The following is a 19,498-nucleotide window of genomic DNA, read 5'->3' on the forward strand; positions in this document are numbered from 1 at the left end:
TTCTGGAATCCCAGTGTTGTACCTCATGTGTAATCTGACACTATCCGACTATTTCGACACATAGTGCACTGCTCTCCAAGACTTCAGTTCGGCTACAGTGGTTCTGCTTTGACACTTAGCAGACAGTTAAATATTTGTTACAAGTAAATGAATTTACTGAAGTGCTGTTGTTTTTCTCTTTATCGCTTTCACTTTTTATATTTTGAGCATCGTATGATGCAGCCCAAACTGTCATCGGGAATAAACTGTGACGTTTAAGACGCATCACACGAGAGCCGTGAAAGGCTCTTAAATAAACATGAAATCTCCCGGAAGAAATTCCTTCCCGTCGCGATTTTCCGTTGATTCAGGGAGAGGGTCCCTGCGTAGTTTACTGAAATCGGGGGAAGCAGGGGTATCGTTCCGCTCTCACATTTCAAGTTGGTCGTCACTGGTCTGGAATGTCCGTCTGCCAGCAAGCAGAAGCGCTGAAGCGTAATGAGTGCGAACTGACAGATTTCTGCCTCACTTTCATTAACACCGTAATACAGACTGAAATACTAAATCCCTCATTCGCCACTAACGTCTCTGCTCATACACATTCCTCCTGACTAAGGTAAAGCCTGTTTGATGGGGTTGCGCCCCCAGAATTTCTTCTAAAACCCTTTGAAGCTTTTTAAATGATTTTTTATCCTTTGTCTTCCGGCTTTTTCCTACACTGACATAACAGTTCAGTACAATAATATCAATATTATGGCTTTCTAAGATGCCGTTCTAATTTTTGGTCCAAAACCAATTTCAAAGCTGTAGCTAAATGTTTTGTTAAGACCTTTGAATTTCTATAAGAATTTATATATTATATAACAATTTAAGGCCCGTGTAATGTTCAGAATAAATTGCATCTCTATGCAGATACAGGTCAGATCAGAATATTGTGGGCATAATTATGTTAACATCAAGATAAAGTTTTATTAAAAATTCTTGATTTTTACGTAAGAAAGACCCATAGCCCATTGTGTTGTCAGGCATCAGTTATAGGTCAAAACAACCCTGTATCTTCTATCACATTCAGCGATATTAATCTTGAAGATGTTCTTACTTTGGGCACTATGAGGCTTACATGGAATTTGCTGATGTGGGGGATGGCTCCCCCCATACAGTCCATCAACATGGGGGGGGGGTCTTCCACAGATTTTTCCGATGGGGGGGTTCTCCTCCATAGACCTCGCCAAACGGGAGATTGAATCAAATTTCTAGGGTGGGTTTATACTTGGAATTTTACTGGCTACATGCCGGATCAATGATAAAAAATATTTCGAGGGGGTAGGGTGGGTTCTAACCTGTTATTTTACTACGTGGCTACACGCAGTGCTCGTACAGACGTCTGGGTGTTGTGACAGAAGACAGAAGGCTCTTTCATATATCATCAGGTAAATAAATGGGCTCCTCCTGGCATCCACTCTGCCCTTTCTCCGCCATGTTTATATCATGGCCGTGTCTTATCGTCCCTCAGCACGAACGATGATATCACTACTGTCCGGAACGGTGCCTTGTTTCATGCATGAAGGCCCACCTACATGGATCCTGACCCTCATTGCGGTTCTGCCTTCCGCTTCGTCAATTGTCCAAGCTCGTTTTTGGCATGAATGCAAATACCGGTCTGTTAATCGTCTCTATAGATGGCGTAGTGGAACGGGAGAGGGGGCGATGCTCTGATGATTTGGCCCCCGATTGAAATCGTGGTCGGAAAAAAGCCCAGTGGAGGAAGTCATGCGCACCTATATGAAAAGCTACGTCCGTGGCACCATCTGCAGCGCCGGCTGATGTGGTCTCTGTGCGTCCCAGACTGTCGGAATTTATGACACTTCACAGACCCTATATGCCGAGAACTTCCTCATGCAGAATCCCCAGCTTCCAGGAGTCATCAGTGCAACTTTAGCCCAGACTGTTGACCTCAGGGGCTCTGAATCTTGTCCTACGAGACTCACCAGAGGTTCAGGATTTTTGTGGTCTGGTGACATTCATTTGAATACTTTTCTATCATTTAAACAGAAAGTAATGGGTCTGGGCTTATGAGAGTAAAATCCACAGAGTCTTTCTTATTATAGAATACTTCAGTGATTTTATTTGTCCTTTAAAGAAAATTGTCTTTTTCCTATCCCATCTTGCCCTCCATGAGATTCAGGTAAGGACATGCTTTGGGGTCAAAGTCCAGTCTGTCTATCCAGCACCCCTGGAGCATTTGGGATTAAGGCCCTTGCTCAAGGGCCCAATGGCGACATTAATTTGCCGGGCATAGGATTCGAACCGGTGACCTTCCGAGTCCTAACACACTGGGCTACAAGAAAGGGAGACGGTAATATTCCTGATCTTAAATGGATGATCTGTCCTTAACAGGCATTCATTAAATATCAAGCACGCCAAAGCAATGAAAAAGAATAGTCCATCAATGACACCTTTGAAAACACTTACATTGTTTGGACAATCAAGTTACCAAGAGGCATTTTCTCCCCAGGAAGTGTTCATAATATTACATCCCAGTTTAGACGGTGCTCATACTGGCCAAATAAAATGTGGGGGAGGGTAAAGAACAAGTATCACCCGAGCCTTTAAAAGTACGCATTGACGCACCAACCACTTTCTATATTTATTGTGTTTAAGTATACTGACAGTAAGAAGGAAAAATAACTCATTCTCCCACGTATTATTTATACACAAACCAATCACATAAACCAGAGATGTTGAGCAAGTCTAAACTTAAAAGGGGCAACGTGGAAATATATATAATATAATTAATGAAGAACAGCCGGCCTGCAGCCCAAACACTGCATGCGTGCTGCTTAGAAATGCTTCCGGATTTGCATCATTTGCAACTTAAAGCTTTGTGATACTGCTTTACATGCACTCCTGAGGTTGCAGTCCCACTTCAATGCCTTTTGCTTCTCCAGTTTTCTTTATAAAACCCCCAAAATGTTTTTGATTTGATCAGTTAAGCTGGCTGATGACACAAAGTGACACGAATGTCAAGCCTTGACTTCTTAAGAAAGATGCTAAACCCAAAAGAGGAATCAGAATATTCAGCTATAGAACTGGGAAGTGTTATGTCGTTATTAAAAAGAAAATGGTACACCGATAATAATGGAACATCCAACCTTCTATCTGTGGACTTGGAAATAAGTGGCTTAATTTCATAGCGATTCTGGATGAGAAAATCCGCGCAATGTCAGTGAATTGGCTGCTTCGCCACAAACTTCCAAATGTGTGGCACAAAATGGAAAGTATGCAAACCCACAAGTGAGTGGACATCAATACTACAAATTACTCATCGGGAAAATGTGTTCAGTCACATGTCTGTCATCCACGGTGAATTAGAAGGGGATGTGATTTGAATCGTGCGACTCAGGAAGTTTATCAATACGGGTATAAACAAGCACGGATGACCTCTGAGCTCATCTTCAGTGCTGCGAACTCACAAACAACAACAAGGTAGACTTCTTTAATCCTGAAGAGAGAAAACATGCCATTACCCAACCAAGTGATGTTTAGAGGAAGAAGTACTCATCTCCTTTGAAATGGCTAGTATTACATTAACAGAATCCAGAAAACAAGCCCTAACACATCTCCCATGGCTGCTTACACACTGCATTTACAGTGCGTAAGCAGAGATTATGCCAGGAAACACTGGGCACAAAGCAGGGGGACACCCTGGACGGGATGCCAGTCCATCAAGGGCAAATACTCAGGTAAACAATCACACCCTAAAGGCAGTTTAGGGCGACCAATCCCCCTACTGGCATGCTTTTTGACCAGTGTCAGTCCACATTTTTGCTCCTACCCAGCTCCCAGCCAATTATAAACTCTGAATACCTGCTAAGGGTTTGTTGGGAGCTGGGAGGAAACAAAAATGTGGACAGGCTGGGGGACCCGGAGGACTGGCTTGGGAAATGCTGGTTTATTCATATTAGGAAATTGGATTTCACTGAGTTTTAGCTATACTGAAATCACTTCAGTCCTCAGGGCACACTGGACAAGGTCCACATTTTTGTTGCATCCCAGTTCCCAGCACACCTGTATGGTATTTAGAGGTCCTGATTGCTTGGGTCAGGTGTTCCGGGAACCAGTATAAAACGAAAATGTAGATCTGTCCAGTGTGCCCTGAGGACTTAGACAATAATAATTTGCTGGTTTTTGTTGATCGTTTTGTTGGTCTGTGTCCCTCCCTGAAGTGGTCTCCGTGCAGTGCAGACTGTCACAGATACTGTATTCTAATTTTTTTTCTGCTGGAAAATGCAAGCCGAACCCTGGCAGAAGCGGCTGTAGCTAGCTTCAAACCCAGCTACCAATTTAAGCAATCGGATGAATCACTGCGACCTCACAGAATCGTCGGTATGTTAATCACTCTGTTGACCTCAAGACACCCTAGACCTGCGCAACAGAGCTCACTCACTCTGACTGCAGAAATGCTAGGGGGGGGGGGGGGTTTGGGCATCAGTTCAATATGAAAAACACACCGTGGGAGAGAGGAAAAGCTTGGATTAAGCGATGCATTTGAAAATACCTGTTCTTGGAAAAGAACCATTCTTCTGTTCTGTTACAACTCGATGTTGTAAAAATCTGTGACTGCAATCAAAAAAATGTAAAAAAATTGTGTATTTTGTTTGGTTACTTATGGTTAAATTGGGCTGGGTGGGGGTTAAGGTTGTCATTGCTGGGATTAGGGTTCTTCCCATAAAAATTAATGGACAGTCACCGTAAGGATATGAGTAAAGGTCTGTGTGTGTGTGTGTGTGCGTGTGTATACCTATCCTTATGGGGACACAATGTCCCCATAATGTGATACATATCTGTTTCCTTGTCCCCATAAGGGAAAACTCTATTTTGTAAAAATCAGTGACTGCTATGAAAAAACTAAAAATGCAAAAACTCTTGTATCTTGCTTGGTTACTTATGGTTATGGTTAGGGCAGGGTGGGGGTTAGGGTTGTCATACTGTAGTTAGCGTTAGCATTTTTCCCATAGAAGTGAATGAGCGGGCCCCATAAGGATAGGTATACCCTACATGTGTGTGTGTGTGTGTGTGTGTGTGTTTTCATCCTCTGTGGCCTTATCTATTGGGCCCTATACTGGATTTCAGTAAGTATTCATGTTTTGTGGAAAGTGAAGATACCTCAGAAAGTCAAACAGTGTTTACTAACATGTATCGCTAAACATGGGGGTGGCCTACCTCACCCACAAGGGACCAGTGTGTTTCTGGTATAGCCTTCAGGTCTGCCATTCAAACCCAGGTTTCAGGAGTCAGCCAATCAGTCCTGCATACATGACAATCATTTCTGGATAAGACTGGCCACCCGTAACTACTGCTTTCACACTGTCCAAATTGTTGGCACATACCTCAGGCCTCTTGCACATTGCACTTATATTGCACAGCACAATAATTTTAAAACCCGGAAGCTCCTATGCTGATCCACGATCAGATTTCCCAGCCCCAGCCCTGGACTTAACCTGTACAGCCTATAAATGGGTCTTGGGTCTGCAACTGCTTAGTGCAAAACTAGTGAACACTCAACCAATCCAGGAAGCCAAATCAGAGATGCTTAATTTAAAATTCACTGGCACATCCAATCAGATTTGTCCGATAGGCATTGATTGGGGCAAACTGCAGAGGGCACTGTGTGCTTGATCCTAGCCTTAATTCAAATCTATACTTGACATTGGGTCGCGACTGAGCTGGCATGGTAAAAACGTCACGGTGCAGAAAAGGTTGAGAACCACTGGTGTAGTGGATAAGAAGATTTTGTGTTAGATGCAGAGTCAGCTAGTCCCTAGGGGTGTAGGAGTACCTCCTCTGTTTTGGAGATTTAATTATGAAACAACTAACTTTGAAATGACTCATTACTAATACGATATGCTGACTGATACACAAGCCGTTTTCGGATAACAGTGAAGTTTCTCAACTGATACGTAGTGATGTCACGTGACTTAACAGGACCAGACTTTTTCTGTTCCTGACACAAAGGTGTTGACTGGCCCGGGGGCCGCGTACACTGACAAAGGTGCCAGTGACACCTGTTTGCGAGGACAGAAGGATGACGATCACTCGCGTCACGGGCCATGGGCCATAGGCCCCTCTCTCTCCCATTCTCAGCCGTGACATCAGCGCCGTACCCAAGCGGAAGCCAATCAGCTGCAGCATGACAGCTGTCAGCCAGTGTATCCTTGGGGGATAGGAATGACATCTGAAGTGACACTCCTAGGTGACACGCTAGTGGAAAAGGCACCAGACTGTCTGCTTTTATTAAATGTTTCACAATTAGTCAGAGGTGAGAAGTTCATTCAAGTTCATCTTCAGCATCAGATAAGGGCCACTGTCGTTAAATTTTAAATTCCCAGTGCTTTAAGTGTACAATCTTGTGTTTCTTCAACAGGTCATTGTAAGGCCTGTTTTTCCAGTTAGGTTTTAGTATAAGATGCATGGCATTTCGATTTTTTTTTTTCATTTATTGAACTGCTAGCGTTTGCATGTTCTCCTCATGTTGTCGTGGGGTTTCCTCCAGGTACTCCGGTTTCCCCCCACAGTCCAAAAACATGCTGAGGCTAATTGGACTTGCTAAATTGCCCATGGGAGTGCATGCGTGGGTGAGTGGTGTGTGAGTGTGCCCTGTGATGGGCTGGCCTCCCGTCCTGGGTTGTTCCCTGCCTCGTGCCCATTGCTTCCGGGATAGGCTCCGGACCCCCCGCGACCCAGTAGGATAAGCGGTTTGGAAAATGGATGGATGGATGGATGAACTGCTAGCTGCATTTCCTGGAGAATATCCTAGATGGCAGCACAAGCCCAAGTCTGCCCTGGACATTCAATTCTATTTCAGTTCAATTCAAATAAACTTTATTTGTACGACGCATTTTCACAACATTACATTGTCTCAAAGCGCTTCACATTATCCATGCCCCAGTGAGCAAACCAGAGGCGACAGTGGCAAAGAAAAACTCCCTAGAAGGAAGAAACCTTGGGAGGAACCAGACTCAAAGGGGGAGCCCATCCTCCAGAGACTGGCAGAGAAATTCAAATTAACATGACATAATACCTGCATAGTCACATACATACAGAATGCAGCGTAGGAACCGGAGGGACAGGGGTAATGTTTACACCCCAATATTTCATTTGGCTTAATTTGTTCTAAAGTAAATAGACCATTGCTTTTTAATTATTAAGGAAAATTAAATAAATGATTAAAAATCTATTTTCAATTTTTCTCTATTATTTTGTACCTCAGCATTTTGAAAGAAAGAATTTCATCGCACAGACAACTGCACTTTTCTACTGTACGTATGACAATAAACACTCTGAATCTTGAATTATTAATATCAAACTCTCATCTATACCCATGACTAGTGGTAATTTTGAAACACCAGTCAGCTGGACTGCGCCTCTTTAGAATGCGTTCCTACCGCGCCACATAGAGAACTTGCAAACTTCACACGCACCGAATGAAGATAGTCCCCAACACTAATATGTCAAAAATAGTTACAGTAAATAGTCAGAAGTGGATAATTCGGGTCTGGAAATTAAAAATCTACACAAATATTTTGTTTCAAGCAGACAGTTGAGTGCTCTGTGACTGACTCCTTACACTGACATGCTTGATTGAAACGCAATCTTCGTCTAGATTTTTACTCTCCTGAGCTACATATCCATCTATATACAATATAACTGTAATATTGCTGTAATGTTATATAAACTTAATTGGGGAAAGCAATTTACAATTTCTGACACTTGAGTAAACGCTTCTGACGCGTTAACAAATTGACTGTTGTCGGTGTAACGTGACAGCTGTGCATTTCCCTCCCCCGCCCCACGCGCGGGGCCAGTCCGTGGCGGTTTAGGCTGTGACTCATAGGGAAACCGTTCCCTTATATGGCTCCGGAAAGGGAGCGTTTGTATAGCATCAACCCTCAGCCGCGGCCGCGCTAAAGTTAGTGTCGGAAGTATGTGATGTGTATGTGATCACTCCCCTCTACGCCATCGCAAAGCGGAACGAAACGTCACACTGTCCTGGAACAAGTCCAGCCGTGAATCACGTTACTGAGCTTGTGGTGCAAGTGAAGTTGTCATCTGTAAGTTTCCTCTACAAGCACTGCCAATACACGCATGGTCGCTGTTTTTGTATGATTCAAGTGGATTTACGTTCTAGAGAAAAAAAATATATATACACTGTTATGTAAACCGTATCTGTTAGTATATGTCACATTACAAATACAGTGAATCATCCATCGGGACAAAATCGCACGTTTGCTTTTAAGAGGGAGTAGACGCAAGCTACGTTGTCGTTTTGTCTGGGATGTTTGATTCATCTTCACTTAAAAATCATTACATTCCGAAGTCTGAAACTGCCTGCCACCGTTTTCTCTGCTTTTTTAGGCTGATTTTTACCGCGTGCTCTTTTAAAACATGAAACAATAATGCGCGGTGCTTTTAATATTTAAAGTCAAATTAACTTGAATAGGAACGTTTAAAGTGGTTTACACTCTTTCCAAATAGTTAAATTCTATTACACCTTGTTTTAAAATAGCATTAACAATTGCAGGCTCACTGGATAAACATCAGACAAACAAAGGCGATTGTTGCCGCAGCTATAAACTCACTGCATCTGGCTGTTTAGATAGAGTCCTAATTGTTTTTATTGGGCAAGGATTAATTACACACAACTTGTTTGTGCTGCATTTTCTTCCTGATTGGTTCTGAAAGACTTGCAGTAGATTAATATGGGAGTGCTGTGTGGTTCAGTGGGTTAATCTTCTATGCTTGTGATATGAAGGTTGCAAATTCATGCCCGACTTTGGTATAACAGCCACAATCCTGCAGACCTTTGAGAAAAACCCTTATCCCCCAGCAACATGGATACTGCATGCTGCTGCCCTTCACTGTGATTTCCCAAGCTTGTTCTTGGTTCTGTGTCTCACGGAAAGCAAGATGAGGAAGGGCAAAAGAGGCAACATTTCCCCAATAGGGATCTTTAACGGCTGTAGTGTTATGAATGGGCCGACAGAATTGGAACAGAATAATACTTCGTTTAATAATACCGATGTTACCATTTTTGGTTGAGGGGGTTAATTTGGAAAATGTTGCTACGGCAACTCCGTTCCACAATGGAAGATTGACAAAAATTTTTTTTTTTTTTCTTAGAAATGATCAATTTTCCTCTAATATGTATTTCTTTAATAAATTGGTATATTTACGCACAAATACTGGAACGGAGGTGAAATATGTTGCCATGGCAACATGGTACAATAGAGGAGTAAAACCTGTATTGCAGGGGTGTTAAACTGCAGTCCTGGGGGGTTGGTGCCCTGTGTAGCTTAGTTCTTTCCCTGTTCCACCACAAATGATTCAACTCAAGAGCTGTGTGGTAATTAGCACAAGGAGTTAAATCAGGTGTGTTAAATGACGGGAAAACCCAAAATGTGCAGGGTTTCGGCCCCCCAGGACTGCAGTTTGACATTCCTGCTGTATTTTATTGAAGCACTGTTGTTTTGTCACTTGCGCAATGTGGGCTTCGCCAATATAACATGTTAGTTATGAGTCTTCTTCAAACTCGGCTAACAGGGAAACCTCTAACCACAGATTTTTACGAGGTTGTGCTATTCAGTGCATCATGATTTCCTTTGAAACCTGGAAGTAAAAAATTTTCATTTTCCTGTAATGCATCATTGTTTTATGAGAAGTGATAAAGATTTTCAATATTTAGTCTTTAAAATTAGTGTTTGTTCATTCATCATTTTTTGTTTTGTTATGGCAGGGCATGATGAAAGGAAGGACTATGTTAGTGCAGCATAAATAAACTACACAAACATGGAACAAAGGGACCATGAGAGGTTAAACCAAGGCAGCCAGAAAACAAGAACTAACTTATGTTATAAATAACATAAGGGAAAATAACTCTAAGCACATTTGAGCAGACACAGGGACTAACGAATGCATGCAGGAACAAGCACAATGACCATCTAAGGAACAAGTGAAGGGCAGGTACTTAAATACGCATAAGACAAGGAACAGGTGTGAGCCATAACCAGTTAACCAAACACTGAAGACGAGAGTAACAAGACACAGCTGAGGGTAATAAATGACACTACAGATTCAAACACTTGGAGATACTAGTAACGGACAAAACGGAACATAATAACTAAACTAGACTCAGGTAGGGTAAACCAGGTGCAAAAGGCTTAAACACAGACTGAAATACATGAACACGAGGACATAAACATGGGGAAAACAGAATCTAAGGGCACAGAAACAAAAATTTATACGCATGTGAGATTAGCCTTTATGCAAATCCACCCGCTCAGCCCATTCAGTCCCACAGCAGTCCTGGGAGCTAAGAAACACACTAGGGTAATAAGGGGAACTAGGGGAAGAGAGAATGGGATGGTCAGCGACACCAGCTGGCCAAACAGGGAATTGACAGATAAGATCCTGGCGTGTGTGTGTGTGTTTGATTACAGCTGACCTAGCTATGATCATGAGCAGTGGATCCCTAGGCAGGCTTCATCGCCCGATTTCATGTTGTGTTTGCAGTGCACACTGGGGGGGGGGGTCCCTGGCTCTGAATCTTGCAGTCAGTACCAGCGATTTGCTAAGTCAGTGCCCCCTCAAAAGATGAAACCCTAGATGGCCTTCAGTGTCGCTCAGTGGGTTGACTGGCACTGATCATGAGTAATTTGGTGACGTGGTAAGTCGGTTACTCTCTTCCAGACATATAAATGTCCTGATTTTGCATGTATGGAAGGTGGAAGTTTACTTATCATGCACGCAGTTGTGTTTATTACAGCAGCAGTGAAGACGCCAGAATTGTTACAAAGAAAGTTGATTATTTATGAATTCACGGCATTGGACAGTATCAGCCAGAAGATTCGTCTTCCAGCATAAACTCTGTAAGTGTGATGCCGGATACGTCGCATGAGTGTTTTTCCAGTTCTCAGAGATTCCAGGAATTGTCATTCTGGAAACTTACGTTTTCCCATCTGGCAGGAAGTTCTGCAGTAGAATTTCTGCACTGTCCTTCCCCTAGTGCACTGAAGACTTTTTAAATTTCTTGAGTCCGTCCACCGCTGGCTGTGATCCAGGCTTCTTTATTGCACTGTACCACTGTCTTGTGATGCCTGGCTGCCTAATGGGCTTTCAACATGTTGGTATATCAGGTCTGTTGGTGGTGAAAGTGCTGGATTTGATGCTGGAGCAAGGTGGTAGTGCGAAAGTGAAGATTCAAAGGCGAAAGCGTGCGATCACATAATCTCTGTGAGCAACAGGTCGTCTGGCATCTGATACAGGACCCGAGGCCTCTTCTCACCTTGAACAGCTCAGTTTCATTCTCAGGTTTGCTGATGGACCAATGAAGTTCATGTGAGAGATGTAATTATGAAGACAGATGGGGCTTTAGACCATGTGGGGATTGGTTATCAGCATCCCTTGGAAAAAATATGGCACAGGACCTGATAAACCTCAATACACACAGACACACACACACACACACACACACAGAAAAATTAAGAGGCCACAGGAAACATTTTTTGTTTCACTCATTTTTCAATTTATGGGTAAACTTCTGTGTAAAACTGCAGCCTGGCTCTTCCCTGTTTCTCATTAATGAAGGGCTTCTTCCTTTCTTTATGAGACTTCAGACCTGCTTCTAAGAGCCTGATACCCACTGTCCTAGCAGTCCTAGCTGTATATCTGAGAATTTGCCCACAAGGTATAAATATAGTGTCATTATACATACATACGCACATACATTCATTCAGATGTGTGTTTGTGTTTATGTACACATATATGATTAAAAACATGTATGGCCAAAAGTATGCGGACACCTTTATTCCATCCATCCATCCATCATCTCCCGCTTAATCCGGGGTCGGGTCGCGGGGGCAGCAGCCTCAGCAGGGAGACCCAGACTTCCCTCTCCCCGGCCACTTCGTCCAGCTCCTCTGGGGGGATCCCGAGGCGTTCCCAGGCCAGCCGAGAGACATAGTCTCTCCAGCGTGTCCTGGGTCTTCCCCGGGGTCTCCTCCCAGTGGGACATGCCCGGAATACCTCCCCAGGGAGGCGTCCCGGAGGTATCCTGATCAGATGCCCGAGCCACCTCATCTGGCTCCTCTCAATGCGGAGGAGCAGCGGCTCTACTCTGAGTCCCTCCTGAATGACTGAGCTCCTCACCCTATCTCTAAGGGAGAGCCCAGCCACCCAGCGGAGGAATCTCATTTCGGCCGCTTGTACCCGCGATCTCCTTTATTACTCAGAAGAATTTCCTATTTAATCCACACCTACTGTTGACACAGATGTGTAATTAAGCACATAGTTTTGCAATCGCCTGCAACAAACATTATCAGCAGAGTGGGTGGTTGTTGTACAGGAGACGTTAATGACTTTCGGTTTGGCACCATCACAGGACGTCATCTTTCCAACAAATCGGTGTGCCACATTTCTGTCCGGGTGAAACACAAGTGAAGTGTCAAAATGTCTGGGAACAAGTTCAGTCATGAAGTGGTCGGCTACATAAGCTCACAGATGAGCATCTGATCGCCCAACATCAGTGTTGAATAAGCTGGTGCCCACATTCTTTTAACCATATAGTGTGTGTGTGTGTATTTTTTATATATATATATATATATATATATATATATATAAACTGCACTAGTTCACTAGTTAGGGGAGTTACTGTACTACATACCAGTTGTAGCCATCTAGTCAATCACAATCAATGGGTTGATCTTTAATACATTCTTAGCTGATTGTTACGTCCCCCTCCCCATTTGGCAAAATATTTGTAAAAGTAGCTCTCACTGTGCTGATAGAAAGTCTTGCTTAATTCAGTCAAAATATTGTACATTTATTGGTTTCATATAACAAAATCATTTTATTTGCTTACAACAATTATCACATTAGAAACAACCAGTAGTTTTAAGTAAAACATTCATTTCAAGTTCCAATGAATTAAAACCAAAATTATTCATAAAACACTGTTCTGAGTTAAAAAAAGTTCATTGAGAGGCAATTGTATTTGGTGCTTTTAGTTAGTAATTAATTAGTAGCACCTTTGCAATGACATGAAACGCCGAACATTTGTGTTTAGTGTCTCGTTGGGAGCCAGTGACTACAATTGTAATTAATAGCAAAATTGTAAGAACAGAAACAGATTGAGTCAGAAAAATGATGACATCAATGCATGCAAATGTCTGTGCAGAAGGTGTGTGCAGATGTGTTAAACATTGCTTGTCAATGGACTTTTGTTATGAAGCCAATAAATTTGCCAACATTTTTCCAGAATAAAGCAAAGCGTCCCAAGACTTTCTGTCAGTACTGTTTGTGCAGCATAATGACACTAGAAAAGGTCTTTTGATTGGTCATTGGGAACATTCATGATAATGATGATGAGTGTAGTGTATCCCGGATTGCTTCATCCTTTTCTCTACACTCTAACGGTCTTGGGTTTTGTCTGCTACTATTTATTATTTCTGTCTCCATGTGCCTCTCTCCTTCTTAAATACCTTCTGTTTTTCTCACGAATGGGTAGTAGCTCATAGGTTAAACATGACCGCTTTAAATCTGCGTTAATAAATTGTCTGCCATTTATGTAACTCCGTGCACTTACTCAACAGATCCCAGTCGTCTTAACTTAGCAGATGTAGGTCTGGTTAACTCATCACCTGGCAGCCCTGCCAACTGTTCTTTTTCACCCAGAGAAATTCCACCCTCTGGAAAATCAAACACTTTACAGCGGAACTGCACGGATGATGTGATTTTTATGAAGAATGTCTACGACGTTCCATATTCGACATTGGCACCCTGAGTGGGATGATGGGATAGGGACTCGTACTTTAAAGGTTTACAAACGGACCCAGAAAGCACAATAAAAATGTGCCTGTCTGTGACTGACTGGGAGTGTCGCCACTAAAACTTTTGGATATTCCAGGTCATCACAAATTCCAGAACCCCTGAGTTCAGGTCATGTACAGCTTCAGTAAAGGGTCCTCATAAGCATCCTTAGAAGAGTAAATTCTCCATGGCAATAATCAGAGTTAGACACCCCAGAGTGGCTGCCAGGTCATTCAGTGTCAATCACAGTAAAACCTCGGATTGCGAGCATAATTCATTCCGGAAACATGCTTGTAATGCAAAGCACTCGTATATTAAAGCGAATTTTCCCAATATAAATGATAGAAACTCAGATGATTCGTTCCACAACCCAAACATACAGATGCTCCTCTACTTATGAACGAGATACGTTCTGAACAGCCGTTCATAACTTAAAATGTTTGTAAGTTGTTATTCAACATCATTTTAAGGGTATACGCAAGTACAAAGAACTAGGATGCTGGGAGTACGCACGCTACGCTGCTGCGCGGGGGGAGTAGCGGCCAGATGTCGTACTAGGCGGAATTGGCGCACAGAAAAAAAAATTATGTTGCAGACAGGAAACGGAAACCTAAATGAACACAATTTGGACTTACAGTCCTCTTCGTTCATATGTCCGCAAGTTTATAAGTTGAAAGTTCGTAAATAGAGGAGCGTTTGTATACATGTAAAAATGTTTAGTACAGAATATAAAATTCAAATATATAAAACAAATTAACCTGCACTTTACCTTTGAAAAGAATCGTGGATGGTGTGAGGGAGAAGAGAGGAAAAGAAGAGAGTTATTTTGTACGGCAACTTTCACTATAACTAACGGAATCACTGCTATTTGTTGGCTCACTGAAATCTTTTTCTTTTTGTGCGACTTTAACAAGGAACCTATCCAATGACAACCGACTTTGCCTCCTTTTTAATTTTGCGGAAATGTGGGCATTGCATTGTCATTAAATAGATTCATCGGTCGCACTGCTACGCCCTTATTTGGGTGGTGCTTTTCTACTAAATTTTGACTATATTGTAGGAGTGAGGCACGCCGACTGAGACCGAGCATGGGAAACGATAACCCACAATCTTGCAGCGAGAGAAAGTGAAGTACCATCGGCTCATTTGTGATTACGTGACGCTCGGCAGACAAAGCGTATATATAATACTCGTATTGCAAGTACTCGCTCGTTTATCAAGTTAAAATTTATTTTTAAATTCTACTTGTCTTTCAAAACACTTGCAAACCAATTTACTCGCAATCCGAGGTTTTACTGTTGTTTTCTTGTCTTGTACAAAAACAAAAGCAAATTTTTACTTTCATTTTAAAATACATCATCTTTATTTTAAATGCAAAGACAGAGCACAAACTTCTCAATACAAAAAGTAACAAATTGTAAATAAATATACATAAATACAGAGCTATACATTAAAAAGGCATCAGTGCAAGTTTGTAACCTTTTCTGTTTAAATAAATAAAAAAAAAACATAAATTCAAGTATGTCAGAACATCCCAAATTCTTTTCAATTCAATAACAAATAAGCAAAGATAAATAAAATAAATAAGTAGGCAAGATGGCTCAGTGGTGACTGCTGTATGCACCGCAGGGAGGGTAAAATCCCGCCTATAGCTCTGTGTGTGTGTGTGTGTGTGTGTGTGTGTGTGTGTGTGTGAAGTTGCTTGTTCTTTCTGTTTTTTGATTCCTAAGGCAATACCAAAAATGTTTAGGCAAGTTGGCATCTTTGGATTGCATTTTGTGTTTGTATGACACTTTGTATGACACTGCACCCTGCCAAGCTTCCCAGTGTTTTCCTTGACCCGTGTCATTCTTCCTAGAGTGATTATTAAAGCTCCGAAGACCTGTCCTTAAGTAAGACTGTGGGGTTCAATCCCCCTATTCCCGAGAGTCCCATACTGGAGTTTTTGGATGATGCTGCAACATCTGGCATGTTGGGAACATGGAAGGAAGTCACTGGACAAGGTCCCTTCACGTTTTGGCACACCAGTTTCTCCAGTGAGGCGCTGTTGACGATCTCAAAGCCCACGCTTCCCCCAAACGTGCTGGGCATCCAGTACTCAGGAGAGCAGATGGGGTTTCCCATGAGGCCCTTCAGGGAATAGGGAGCCCCCATCTCCACCAGGGTCTCCCCAAAGATACCACTGGGCCTGGGCTTCTCTACCAGAAGCCCGGGGTAGAGCTCCACCCTATCAATATGTCCGTACATCTTCTCCAGTTCAGCTGCCATCTCCTTCTCTCCTGCAACGTGATTGCACAAGAGTAAGTACTTTGAGTTACAAATCCAACTACAGCTACTTTTTTATTTAAGTATGCTATTTGTGTCTCAACACCACCCCAATCATAGAGGTCTACATGAAACATTGGGCCACACCTGTTAGCTCCTCAAAGGAGGTATAGGGTGTCATGAAGAAGCGTTCTCTGTAGGCGTTCAGAGATTGGTAGCGCATGTTCCGGCTGTGCTCGATGGACTTCATAGCCACGTGCATCAGGTTGTGAGGAACATTACGACCTCCAGCCACCTGCAGGACATACGAGGAATTGCGATTAGCAACCGGTACTGACGGACATCCTTCTATCCATGTCACACAGAGGCTCATTGACAGGATACTAACCCTTCCAGCCACTTGCTTAGTAAATGACTCCAAGAGGCTGCTGACTCCGTGTTCCATCAGCAGGGAATTGTTGAAAGTAAACTGCTTGTAGCTGTAGACCTGGTCTTGTATGTGGAATGCGTCCGGCATTAACGGGTGCCAGTGGTACAGAGTGTTGAACTCAGATGCAATACGGTTCTGGTACTGGAAGCGCTCATTGAACAGTAGCTCTGGGTCGAACTTCAGCTTGAAGTTGTAACCGCTTAAGTGCTGTACATAATCCTCGATTATAATCTTTATGGTCTCGCCTGCAGGAAGGAGGACATTACAGATTCAGAAATTGCTCAGGACTTTGAGAACACACCCCAAATCCAAAATTTTGTACATCTTCTTATATTCTTACTTAAAGCATACCTTATTCACTGAACAGTTATCAGTGGTGGACATTTCAGGTCCAGAAAGTAAAAATCCAGACCAAGGTTTTGTTTCAACCAACCAGTTGAGTATAGAGTCACAGTCACAGAGGACTCAACTGGTTGGTTCAAACAAAATCTTAGACTGGATTTTTACTTTTTGGACCTGGAATGTCCTTCTCTAACAGTCATGAAAATTTATCATAAACTAAACATTATCTGACGTCTGTCGTCCGAGTCGCCATTTTGGTCAATTGTCGACCCTCCAGGCTTTACGTTAAAGGATGACCTGCGTTGCCATAGTTACTGCTGTCACTCTGGGCACCCACCAATGAGGATGAGCCGGGTGGTCTGGAATATGCGTTCGTCGTTCCAGTCGGGGTGCTCCTGCCGCATGATGTCACAGACGCGGTTGTGCTCTCGCAGCCAGAGGGTCGCGTACATCATGAGACCCGGCACCAGGCCGAAAGCTTCGTGGCCCACTGCTAGCCGGTGCTCTTCCGGCACGTGAGGAGGGTAAATCATGTCCACCTGGGCCTCCCGCACGGTGGGTGGGTAAACCTCACCATTGAATACCTACAAACACCAGCAAAATCCATAAATCCAATTTCCCCATATGTGTACATTCATTTCGTCACACATCGATGTTTAATTGCTATTAATGAATGCAAGTATTTGATTTAAATAAACATGTGCCCGTGTAATACTGCATAGTTTAATACCTGGAATTTCAGTTTGCCGTCTTTGAAGAGTCTCAGCTTATGCTGCCTTTCCAAAGTATCGCCATAGATATGGGTCAGATCCACCTGAATCATAAAAATTTGTAATAATGGTTAGTAATAAGATTAGTAATAATGATTAGTACAACTTCTTACAAGTAGTAGGACGTCTAGATAAAAATTAAGTAACTGCGACTGGTGCAGTCGTAACAAATGATTTTATATTAGTGTATGTTGGTCAAAGAAACACTTACACCATGTCCGAGAGATTTGGTGAAAGCCGCTCCCTTGGCCATGTCTGATTTGAAGAACTGGTGTGTGAAATGCTGAGCAAAAAATGCAAACGTGAGACTGGTGCCCTGTGGATCTGGGATGAAGTTCCTTCTGAGAAGCACCTTCTCCACCAGCAGCTTGGGGTCAGGGAGTTCTACCTTACCTAAAAACGGCAAAACGTAAACGGATTTACTAAACAAAAGAACGGCGTATATAGGTGCTCCAAATTTTGATTCAGTAGGTATTAAAAGATGACAAATATGGGGCCTACAGGTTTTGGAACACGACCGGTTTAATTTAAACCATCAGCAACAGGTAGTGTTTTTACAGTGGGGACACAGTGGGCCACATCGCAACGTTTTTCAATATGAACCATAAGGTTAACCTTCATAAATTCAGCGTTCAGAATTTCATTTAAGACAGAATAGTGTAGGATACTTACCCGACACCCCCAGAGTGGGGCAACCTTTTGGCAAAGGAGGAAGCGTTCGCGTGTAATATGAAAGATTCGAATAGGCCTCCCAGTTCTTGTAATCGTAATCCGCGTTGTAAGTTGGAGGGCTGTCTATGAAATGCGATCGTGCTATAGTTGTAAAGAAATGAAAAATAATACACATATTTACTGGATCTACACATTCGTTGTCTGCATCAAAATTAAAACATTATATAAGCGTACCCCGCCTAGAACCGTAATGTTAAGCAGACACAATTTTCTTTAAAACCTGCTTGCAGTTTACAATCAATACAGCAAACAGAATTTTTTACTTACATGTCAGCACGTATCGCATAATTGCATTCCGTACGAACGAGATTCTGTTGATGACGCCCCACAGTCCTTTGAAATGGGTTAGAGCGTAATGCACGGTGTTTGGACTCGGCTTAAGTGTTAGCTTTATCCAGGTGAAGAACTCGGCTGTCGAATAAAGAGAGAATACATTTTAAAGGCGCCATTAATCTTTAAACGTGACGATGGAAATGTGTGCCTTCGTGTGAAATGCAGACTTTGTTCATACTCTCTTTCACTTACGAGTGCTGCAGTTCTGGCCGTAGTACCCGGTTCTTGTGCAGTCGCATTCGTAGGCATCGGATCCTTTTGAGGTGCATATTCCTCGATTCTTGCATGGCTGGCTGCAGCAAGGATCCGCTACACAATCACAGTATTATTAAAAGTTACCATCAAGAATACAGTCTTAAAATCATTCTATATTAACGTTATAGAAAATCTCTTGAAATTCATGCAGAATATGCGCCTTTTAAGTCTTTCGGTACAGATCACAAATGATTAGGCTACAAATTTAGTATTTATAATAGCACCAATATACAGTTCTGCTATCAACAACCACTGGATATTTTCCCCAAGAACGAGCCACGAGCCTCACCTGATGCACTGAAGGTGATCTTTACAAGTAAGATCACAAAAACGAAGAGGATTGCTTTCATTCCCGCACCTTTCCTTTACACACTTCGCAAGTGCACCGATTTCGAGAGTTGACTGAGCCTCTGAGGTGGAACCACTGCATTTATACAGTGCGAATGTGTTGCGTAATCCCACCCCCCCCCCCCCCCCCCAAAAAAAAAAAAAAGTATCTAAATGGAACTGGACTTTTTTATGTTTCACA

At 42.7% G+C, this 19,498-nt stretch overlaps 1 protein-coding gene and 1 long non-coding RNA gene across 4 annotated transcripts; one reads left to right on the top strand and one right to left on the bottom strand.

Moving 5' to 3' along the window:
- Positions 1-7,944: 7,944 nt before the first annotated feature.
- Positions 7,945-11,728, top strand: LOC125717055 (uncharacterized). Of its 3 annotated transcripts, none has more exons than XR_007384465.1 (4): positions 7,945-8,090; positions 10,549-10,702; positions 10,787-10,904; positions 11,172-11,728. It is a non-coding gene; the product is annotated as an uncharacterized LOC125717055 (long non-coding RNA). The 3 variants fall into 3 exon arrangements; XR_007384466.1 differs by having other exon boundaries at positions 10,802-10,904; XR_007384464.1 differs by having other exon boundaries at positions 10,549-10,904.
- A 3,323-nt stretch (positions 11,729-15,051) lies between these two features.
- Positions 15,052-19,373, bottom strand: LOC125717051 (prostaglandin G/H synthase 2-like). The gene is made up of 10 exons (XM_048989991.1): positions 19,259-19,373; positions 18,907-19,023; positions 18,649-18,792; positions 18,322-18,462; positions 17,861-18,042; positions 17,610-17,693; positions 17,217-17,463; positions 16,496-16,782; positions 16,255-16,402; positions 15,052-16,121 (listed from the first exon to the last, which is right to left on the bottom strand). Exons 1-10 carry the CDS (start codon positions 19,317-19,319, stop codon positions 15,709-15,711), a joined length of 1,824 nt encoding a protein of 607 aa, XP_048845948.1. The 5' UTR covers positions 19,320-19,373; the 3' UTR covers positions 15,052-15,708.
- Between the last annotated feature and the right edge of the window lie 125 nt (positions 19,374-19,498).

This window comes from Brienomyrus brachyistius, chromosome 21 (genome assembly GCF_023856365.1).
Source record: "Brienomyrus brachyistius isolate T26 chromosome 21, BBRACH_0.4, whole genome shotgun sequence".
Lineage (NCBI taxonomy): Eukaryota > Metazoa > Chordata > Actinopteri > Osteoglossiformes > Mormyridae > Brienomyrus > Brienomyrus brachyistius.